This window comes from Trichechus manatus, unplaced genomic scaffold, assembly GCF_000243295.1.
Source record: "Trichechus manatus latirostris isolate Lorelei unplaced genomic scaffold, TriManLat1.0 scaffold00030, whole genome shotgun sequence".
Lineage (NCBI taxonomy): Eukaryota > Metazoa > Chordata > Mammalia > Sirenia > Trichechidae > Trichechus > Trichechus manatus.
Window position 1 is genome coordinate 4,607,913 of NW_004443966.1, and position 10,826 is coordinate 4,618,738.

Consider the following 10,826-nt stretch of genomic DNA (forward strand, 5'->3'; position numbering starts at 1 on the left):
CAGAGACGCGGCCTACGCTCCGCTTCCGGACCTGGCCGGGCCTCACCTGCTTGAGTCGCGAGACGAGCACCGTCTTGACTCCGGTGATGTCTAAATTCCGCCGCTTCAGCTCCGACTTGAGGTCGATGACCCGCAGATCGGTGATCTTCTTCCCTTCCGCCTGATCCGAGGCGGCCACGGCCGCCACGGCACCGGTAGCGGAAGCCATTTTAGGAGAGCGACGCGCTGCCCAGGCAGCGGGTGGGCTGCAGGGCGGCGGCGGCAGCGCCAACTTGGGCTCAGGCCGCGGCGGACGCGACGCACGGCGCTACGCACGGCGCTGCGCACAATGAGCCGCCGGCCCCGCCCCCGCCGCCCAGCGCGACCTCCGCTGCCCGCAGCACCCGGATGACGGGCGCGCGTGCGCACTGGGGGGACGGCACCGGCGCGCTCCGCCGAATGCGCCGCGGCCACCTGGGCAGGGCGACCCCTGGCGTGGGCTGGGACGTCAGGCAGGTTCAACCGCACCAACGTCCTCCGCGCCGCGGTTTCCCCCGCGGCCTCGTTAGCCATTTTCTTGCAACGTCTCGAGTCTTGAGCAACAACAGTGTGCTAGGCACGACGTGGCATAGAGTTCGCGTGTTACTAAACACAAACCCGGGAGACGTGCGCGCGCCCCGAGCCTCTCCCAGGGAAACAGGTTATCAGCTCTGCTGAATGATCGAAAAAGGTGGTCAGTGTGCACAGGCCGCTAAAGAACTCGGTTTCCCGAGTTCCATTCAAAAGGCCTGAAAGAAACCGTACAGCGGGTAGTCCAAGAATGTAAAGGGTTGGCCCATGTGACCTGTCCCAGTGGCCTTCTCAAGGGAAAACATGCCTTCAGCCCTAGTTTATTCCAGGGCTGCGCCCCCACCCCCACCCCTACTGGAGAAACAGGAAAATCTCCCCTCAGCTTTGGCTTGGTTTGCCATCCTCGGGGTGGATCTGATGGCTCAACACGAAATAGTTCACTGAATGAGGAAATTAGTTTATGGTACTAGTTGCCATCTCGTATGCAATGTTCACTGTTCTGCCCCCCCAAAATATGGGAATCCAAGAAGAGTGACTACCTTCTTATGGAGGACCTGCCTGTGCAAGTGAGTGAGTACCTGTTCATGATTTTAGCCAGTACTATTAATCATCAAAGCATAAACATTTAGGAATAAAAACTATTCTGTAAATTCCATGAATCAAGTATGACGCACAGTAAAATGTGCTAGCATTTCCTGGCTTTAAAACTTAAATTGATGAGGCCTGATTCACTCTAGATTGCTTTTTTCTCTTCGACTCGTTAGATCAAGGAGGAATATTGGACATTATAAACTAATACTTGACATTCGGGTTTGTAATGTGCTTTGATATTCAGTAACCCTCTTCATCTGTCCTAACTCCGTGAGGTAGTACTTTGTGAGGTAAATCTCTGTGAGGCTTACTGTGATTAAATGACTTGTCCACGTTCACACAGCTGGTACATCGCAGAGCCGGTGCTCAAATCCAGATCTCCTGATACATTGGTGTCACAGTCATAGAATTTTAGAATTCAAAAGGTCTTTAGTAATCTGACCCAATCCTCATATTTTTTTTAATAGATGAAGATTTTAAGAGATTTACCTAGAGGCTCACAGCTAATTATTGGGCAAATTAACACTAAAACTCAAATCTCCTTATTCCAGTGTCTTTCCCACTCAACTCGCCTCCTCCCACCTTCTGTGGAGCTTGTAAAGAGGGGTTTTAGTAACCAAAAGCTCACAGGATATTTAAAGGGAACTACTTTTTCTTCTGTTAGCCTTTTTTTTTTCTTAAAATCTAGTAATGGAGTTATCTAAAATGGAGACATGTGCCATCTGATCTGATGCACTTGAGAAGTATACATCACCTATGTAATATTCTTGCTACAAATGTTTAACCTGAATCTGATCATGAAAGAACATTCAGGCAAATTCAATTGTAGAATATTCTACACATTAACTGGTCTAGACTTTTCAAAATAACAACATCACAAAAAAAAAAAAAGTTATGGAACTGTTCTAGAATAAAGATGACTAAAGAGTCATGGCAGCTAAATGTCATACGTGATTGTTGTTTAGATCCTGGATCAAAGAACATAAAAATCTAAGAACGTTTTTGGTCAATGGGAACTTTGACTGTTAGATTGTGTTATTATCTCAGTGTTAAATATCTAGAGTATAACATCATCGTTGTGTAGAATATCCTAGGTCTTCGAGGATACATGCTGAGATACTTAGGGGTGAAGTATCATTCTGTCTGCAGTTTACTTTCAAATGGTTGAGAGAAAGAGAGAAAGCAAATGTGGCAATATTTTACCAACTGTGAAAGTAAATACAGCAAGATATTAATCAAAAACAAATGTGGCAAAATGTTAACAGGGAATCTAACCAGTTGCCTGCTGTGGAGTCAATTCTGACTCATGGCAACCCCATGTGTGTCAGAGTAGAACTGTGCTCCATAGAGTTTTCAATGGCTGCTTTTTAGGAAGTAGATCACCAGGCCTTACTTCCAAGGGTCTCTGAGTGGACTTGAACCTCCAACCTTTTGGTTAACAGCTGAGTGTATGAAGAGTATAAGGTTGTTCATTGCATACTATTTAAACTTTTTTATAGATTTAAAATTATTCAAAATAACTTGGAGAAAAACCTCATACATAAATTTTTTTTTTTTTTTGTAATAGAGAAAATGGTAGAATGGAGATATTTCACTTTTAACATATCGGATATTTAATCTTATCATTTAACCTAGGATTATTGTGTTTTTGAAATTACTTACCTAAATGATTCACTTTTTAATGAATATTCCTTTAGTACAATTGTTTTCTGTTTTCATCTTTTAGTAAAATGTATTTAGGTGAAGGAACACAATAATTTTTCTCAATATTCAGGTTATTATTTGGATGTTTCCTTTCTCCTAAAGCTAGCAATCTGATATCCCATTCTTTGCAAATGTACCAGGCAATGTTATGGATAAGATCACAGGCTTGAGCTCCTCTGGCTACATTGTCTTTACCTGTGTATGTTTCTGCACTGAGGATACTACTCAAAAAAATAACGATAGCATGTATTTTATGTATAAAGCTCTTGCCATTTATTGAGCATTTTTGCACTCATTATGTCACTTTGTTTTGATAAAAGCTCATCGTTCAACGAACATTTCTTGAATTGTTGCTATCCTCCAGTCATACCAGCCTCTGGGAAGACAATGGTCACACTGTCTATCTTGCTCACCATTGTATGAGCTCCTAACATAGTATAGACACTCAGTAAATACTGATTGCTTGAAGGAAAACAGAAACTGGCCTGCCCTTAGGAAGCTTACACTCTGATGATGAACTAAAACTGTAATTAAAAAAATCATAGAAACACATAAAATTGCTACTGTCGCAAGCGCAATAAAGGAGAGGACGCAGTGCTCTCAGAACCTACGCTAGGAAAATTTACCCTTAAGGATGGATAGAATGATACTCATTTTATAGAGGAGAAACCTACAGTTCAAAAATGTCAATAAATAGTCCAAGAGCGTAGAGTTAGTAAGTGGAAGATCCAAGATGATACCAAAATCCATTGCATTTTTTCTTATTATGTTGTTGTTGTTAGGTGCTGTCAAATTGGTTCTGACTCGTAGTGACCCTGTGTACAACAGAACGAAACGCTGCCCAGTCCTGCACCATCCTCACAATTGTTGTTATGCTTGAGCCCATTGTTGCAGCAGCTGTGTCAACCAATCTTGTTGCGGGCCTTCCTCTTTTCTATGAAAGCTTATTTACATTTCCATAGTTTCCTTTTTTTCTTTCCCTAATGCTAAGCCCCAGTTTATACTGTTCACTCCATTTTTCTGAGAGACTGCAATCTTTTCTTACCATCTTCTAGTCCAACGTCATCATTCCTTACTTGTCACTGACCAAACCAGCTGGTAGCCTGAAGTGAGAGTAAGGAAACCAATTAATGTGGTCCATAAATATCTGCTTCTTGGAACACAGAATAGAGTGGAGCAGGGTAGAGAGAAGATCAGAAGAAAGGGGCAAACTGAAGATATCCAGCATAGAGAGTGTGTTAGTTATCTAGTGCTGTTCCAAATATAGAAACACCGCAAGTGGATGGCTTTAACAAACAGCCATTTGTTCTCTCACAGTCTAGGAGGCTAGAAGTCTGAATTCAGGGTGCCAGCTCTAGGGGAAGGCTTTCTCTCTCTCTGTTGGCTGTGGAGGAAGGTCCTTGTCATCAATTGTCCCCTGGTCTAGGAGCTTCTCAGCGCAGGGACCCTGGGTCCAAAGGACATGCTCCACTCCTGTCGCTTCTTGCTCGGTAGTAATGAAGTCCCTCTCCTCTCTGGTCAATTCTGTCTTTTATATCTCAAAAGGGATCCACTCAAGATACAACCTAATCCTGTAGATTGTGTCCTGCCTCATTAACATAACTGCCTCTAATCTTGCCTCATTAACATCATTTTTTTTTTTTTCATTACCATCAAGTTGATTCTGACTCGTAGTGATCCTATGGGACAGAATAGAACTGCCCTATAAGGTTTCTGAGGAGCGGCTGGTGGATTCAAACTGCTGACCTTTTGGTTAGCTGCCAAGCTCTTAACCACTACGCCACCAGGGCTGCATTAACAACACATAGGATAATTATATCAGATCACAGAATGGAGGACAACCACACAATACTGGGAATCATGGCCTAGCCAAGTCGACACGGATTTTGGGGGGACACAATTCAATCCATGACAGAGAGTAAGAAGCAAAGAGAATTCAGAGAAAAAACCTAATATACTTGTAGTTAGATTTCCAGGAAGAAAAAAGAGGATGAGGTAGAAACAATCTGTGAAGAAATAGATAGGAACTTCCCCAAACTTATGAAAGATACTGATCCATAGATTCAAGAAGTTCAACAAGCCCAAACAGGATAGAATCTTAAATCATACACCAAGATACATCCTAATGAAACTACAGAAAATCAAAAAGAAAATCTTAAAAGCAAGCAGAGAAAAAAATTAATTTAAAAATTACCTTTAAAGGAGCAAATACAGTACTTAATGCTGACTTCTCAGCAGTGACAATGGAAACCAGAAGACAGTGGCGTTGTATCTTCAATGTACTTAAGGAAAATCGTTGCCAATTTCAAACAATAACTGAGAAAATTAACTCTGATAGAGCTGCACTGAAGTAAATACTAAATGATGTTCTTTAGACAGAAGGAAAATAATCCCAGAAAAGAGGGCAAAAATGCATGCCATAATATCTAGGGTAACCAGTGATCAAATATTAAAAGAATGTGTAACTGTGAAACTAATGGAAAAATATCAATCCTAGAGAAAACAAGACAGGAGATAGAGGGGACATAGACAAGTGGGATAATAGAAAGTACATTGTAACATGATACATTTAAACCCAAACATAAGGGTAACTACATTAAATGTTGATGAATTAAATATATTCAAAGTAAAAGAGATGATTGTCAATCTGGATTTAAAAAACAAACAAACAAAAAACCCATATGCTAGTTAGAAAAGCACATTTAAGGAACATACAAAAATTGAAAGCAAAAGTTTGGAATAAGACATACCATTTTTTTTTTTTTAACATTAACCAAGAGAAAGCTGGTATGGCATTTAAGGGAAAAAAAATACTAAAGATAAAAGGATCACTTAATAATGATGAGGATTCACCAGGAAGATACAGCAATCCTACATTTGTGTATACCTAATGAAAATGCCTTTTAATACATAAAGTAGCATTGCCAGGTCTACAAAGAAAATCAACAAATCCACAATCTTTGTGGGAGATTTTTTAAGTTTTATTGTAGTAAAATATATATATTATTTGCCATTTTAACCGTTTTAAGTGTATAGTTAAATGGTATTAATTCACATTGTTGTGCAACCATCATCACTATTTCCAAAACTTTTTCATCACCCCTAACAGAAGCTTTGGGAGATTTTTAACACCTGTCACAGCAACTAATATAACAAACAGAAAATCAGTAATGATATAGAAGAAGTGAACAGCACAATTAACACACTGACCTGGTGGGCATCCGTAGAGCATTGGCCACAGTAACTCAGAATATACATTTTTTTATAGCATCTGGGGACAATTACAGAAGTTGACCATATGTTAGGCATGGAACAATCTCAATAAATTTCAGAGCACTGAAATCATACAGAGTATGTTATCTCACCACATTGCAATTTAGCTAGAAGTAAAAAGCAAACAGATAATTAAGGAATCACCATATATTTGGAAATTAAAAAACATACTTTGAAATAAACTGAGAGTCAAAGAAGAAATTATGATAATGAAAATACAGTATATCATAACTTACTGGATAGAGCTAAAGACATGCTTAAAGAGAAATTTATAGAATTAAATATATTTATTAGAAAGAAAGAAAGTTTGAAACTAAGCCAAGTATGCTCATTAAATTAGGGGGAAAAAAATGGCAAAATAAACCCAAAGGAAGTAGGAGGAAGGAAATACAGATAAGAACAGAATCAATAAAATATAAAATAAACATGCAATAGAGGGGATCCACAAAGCCAAAAGTTGGTTCTCTGACAAAACTTATAAAATTTAAAGACTGACAATTTAAAGGAAAATCTAGAGAAGGCAAAAAATCAACGTCAAGAAGAAAAAGTATGCTACAAATCCTAGAGACGTTAAAAACATGATGAGAATTAGGAACAACTTTATGCCAAAATTTAGATGAAATGAACAAATACAAAAAAATACAATTTATCCAAAACTGATAAAAAAATTAATAAACTGAATACAGCAGTATAGTAAAAGGATAATCCATCATGACCAGATTGACTTTATTCTAGCTATACAAGGTTACACATTTGAAAACTCGGTGTGATTTGCCACATTAACAGATTAAAGAAGGAAAATTATTTGATCATCTCAATAGATCAAGAAAAGTCTATGATAAAAATCAACATTTATTCAAGATAAAAATCTCTGAGCAAACTAGAAATAGAGGAAAAAACTGTATTAACCTGATAAAGGAATTTATAAAAAAATCTGTAGCAAATAATGGTGGAAATGATAAACTTTCCCTTTGATACTGGAAACACAACAACAGTGCTCTCCAAGTGCAACGGAAGGTCCTAGCCAGTGCAGGAAGGCAAGAAAAGTAAAAGCTTTAAGATTGAAAGGAAGAATCAAGACTGTCATAATCTACGGATGGTATTATCTACAAAAAAATTATTAGAATTCATGAGTTTACCTAGATTTCAGTATACAACAATCAATTGCATATTTATATACCAGCCATAAACAAAAACAACAAAAAAGAAATTTTAAAAAGATATTATTTAAAATTATTAATATTAAGTTAAGCTTAAACAGACTCCACAGATCTACACCATAAAAGGAAAAATACATTGACAATAACAGAAGAATATCAAATATCTAGGAGCAAATCTAATAAATATATGGAAGATCTCTACATGGAAAACTACAAAACTTTGTTGAGAGAAATGAAAGAAGACCTAGATAAGTGGAGCGATATCAGGTTGAGAATTAAAAATTCGGTGTTGTAAAGATATCAGTTAATCCTACATTGATCTACTGACTCAGTTCAGTCCCAGTCAAAATACTGACATTTTTTGGAGTGAAGCTTAGAATGTGATTCAAATGTAAAACAAATGCAAATAACCAAGAATAGCCAAAGACTTTTGAAGGAAAAGAAGTGTCTGCGCTTGCTGTATGGGTTATCAGGGCTTATTTTAAGGTATGGTATTAGCAAAGAGGTCAACAGATAGATCAATGGAACAGAATAGAGGGACCCAAAACACCCATACACTTAACTTTTTGGTAAAACTGGCATTATAGGGCAGTGGGAGAAGGACTGTCTTTTCAGTAAATTACGTTGCAACCTCTGCTTTATACCAATCACAGAAATCAATTCCACATGAATTGTAGACTGAATATGAAGCAAAACAATGCTTTTAGAACAGCATCATGTAATGAAAACATGAACAAACATACCACTAATTCCACATTGTGTAAATATAAAATGAGTTTATTTTGGAAAAACATACAAAGTAAAAAGTAGGCAGAGTACCTACAATGAACCATGGGAAGGAATCCAGTAGGCAAGGACACTAACACCCTAATGCTTTACGTTTTTTGTAGAGCAGGTGGGGGCAGCAATTAGGCTACTGCGTAACAGTGGAGTTTCCTGGCCCAGGAAATGATCTCTTTTGCAAAGGCGGAGCCTTTAGAGTTCAGCCTCTGATAGGAGCTTGTTTTTCCCTTGAGCTAAGTTACCAGACTCAGATTTGTCTCCCAAAAATAGTATTAGGAGAATATCATCATGATGTTAGATTAGGAAGAGATTGATTTATAAAGACAAAATACACTAACTGCAAAGGAAAAGATGAATATATTTGACTCCATTAAAATTAATTTCTGCTTATCAAAAGATACCATTAGGGAGTAGAAGGCAAGCCACAGAGTGGGAGAGATCAGTAACGTGTATAACCAGCAATGAGTTCACATAGAGATTATGCAAAGAACTTTTACAACTCAATAAACCCAGTACAAGAAAAATTGGCGAGATTTGAAAAGGTACTTCACAAAAGAGAAAATTAACATATTTATACATATGAAAAAGTAATCAATCTTATTAGTAACCAGGGAATTGCATATTAAACTACAGTGATGTATCTCTATACTCCCAACAGAGTGCCTAAATCAGAAAGATTAACAATATCACGTGTTGGCAAGGGAATGAAGCAATTGGAATTCTTTACTAGTGGGAGTAAAAACGGGTACAACCACTTTAGAAAATAGTGTAGGATTATCTACTAAAGTTGCAGAACTACATATCCTTTGACCCAGAAGTTCTTTCCTAAATATACTCTATAGAAAAACAGATACAGATAGCAGTAGTACTTGTAATAATTGCAACCTAGAAACCACTCAAGTATCTATTAACAGTAGAATGGGTAAATAAATTGTGTATTCCTACAATATGTGTGCGATTGAGTCGATTCTGACTCATAGCGATCCTATATATAAATTCATACAATACTGTACAATAGTTAATATGAACCAATTGTAGCTTCTTGTAACAACATGCATAAATCTAATGAAAATAATGTTGAAAGAAACCAAATCTGAGAGAATACACACTCTACCATTTCACTTATATGATTCAAATACAAGCAAAACTAAATTATAGTGATTAGGAATATATACTCATGTGATAAAACTGTAATGGAAATCAAGGACACGTTTGCTATAAAAGTCAGGATAGCGCTTGATTTTAGTGTGGAGAGACAGAGTTGGGGTTAGGAAGAGGCATGGAGAGGGCTTCTGGATTGTTGACAATATTCTATTTCTTGATTCAGGTGGTGGTGCTTATATGCATGTTCATCTTATAATTATTAATCTACATTGTTTTCTAGTTTTGTCTATGTATATTTATAATAAAAAGGGCTCTTTGAAAGCATGGGCTTTGGGGCTATATAAGATTTAATTTAAATTCTACTTTTAGATTTAATTCTACTTTTAATTTAGAATTTAGATTTATATTCTACTTTTGGGGTCAACAGATGGTAGCATTTCCTTATCTTAAAAAGGAGGAAATACTATGCGTCTCCAAATATTTTTTTATTGTGATAAAAATATATATAACAAAACATTTTGCCATTTTAGCATTTTTTATATGTATAATTCAGTGGCATTATTACATTCATCATGTTGTACAACCATCATCCAAGTATGATTTTAAGAATTAAATAACATAAAAACTTCAAACATGTAATGAGTGCTCCAAAACCAAAACCAAACCCATTGTCGTTGAGTGGATTCCGACTCATAGTGACACTATAGGACAGAATAGAACTACCCTATGGGGCTTCATGGAAGCAGACTGCCACATCTTTCTCCCGCAGAGTGGCTGGTGGATTCAAACTATCGACCTTTCGGTTATCAGACGAGTGCTTAACCAGTGTGCCACCAGGGCTCCGTAATGAGTGGTCAACCATTGTTCTTTCCCATTTCTTTCTGGTATCCATTAAACCTAAAAAAGGGTAAGTGCTTACATGTTCATCTTCAAGGAAGGTATGGTAACCAGGATCTAAGATGGCCTCCGATGATCCTCACCTCTCGGTATTCACACCTTCACATAGTCCCCTCCCATGTTGAATTGAGTTGACCTGTGTAACCAATAGGATATTGAGGAAATGATGATGTTGATTTCTGAAGCTAGGTCAAAAAAGAGATATGGCTTCTATCTTCCCCTCTCTTGGATCATTTGCTGTTGAGGAAGTCAGCTGCCATGTTGTAGGGACACTCAAGTAGACCTCTGTAGATGTCCACGTGGCAAGACACTAAGGCCTCCTGACAACAGCCTGTACCAACTCACCTTCCATTGGAGTGGGCTGTCTTGGAATGGGATCTTTCAGCCCTAGTCAAGCCTTTAGATGACTGCAGCCCCAGCTCATATCTTGACTGCGACCTCATGAGAGCCCCTGAGCCAGAACCACCCACTTAAACCACTCCCAAATTCCTGACCCGTGAAAACTGCGTCAGATAATGAATTATTCTTTAAGTAAGCTAATAAATGATTTGTTATGCAGCAGTAGATAACCAACACCGAGGACCAAGAAAATGGGGAACAGAGGAATCTTTGATTTACACTGCAACTTGACTTTGGGGAAAAGGATTTCCAAGAGATAGACTGGGGATCAAAAAGCAGGATGAAATACTGAAACAAAGAAGGAAAAGGAGAGTTCTCAGAGCTGGACTGGAGGAGGAGAGTCTATATGGGATTCTCCAACAAGGC

General features: G+C 38.2%; 1 protein-coding gene across 6 annotated transcripts in view; it reads right to left on the reverse strand.

Moving 5' to 3' along the window:
* SLTM (SAFB like transcription modulator) overlaps nt 1–327 on the reverse strand; it is a 40,949-nt gene extending 40,622 nt beyond the window's left edge. For 4 of the 6 annotated variants that reach the window (XM_023729687.1, XM_023729685.1, XM_023729686.1 and 1 more), the window contains exon 1: nt 47–287. In XM_023729687.1, the coding sequence (XP_023585455.1) occupies nt 47–208 (162 nt within the window). In that variant the 5' untranslated portion in view covers nt 209–287. Of the gene's footprint in view, nt 1–46 lie in introns of all 6 variants that reach the window. The other 2 variants (XM_004374615.2, XM_004374614.2) reach the window with 1 other exon arrangement.
* Nucleotides 328–10,826: the final 10,499 nt, after the last annotated feature.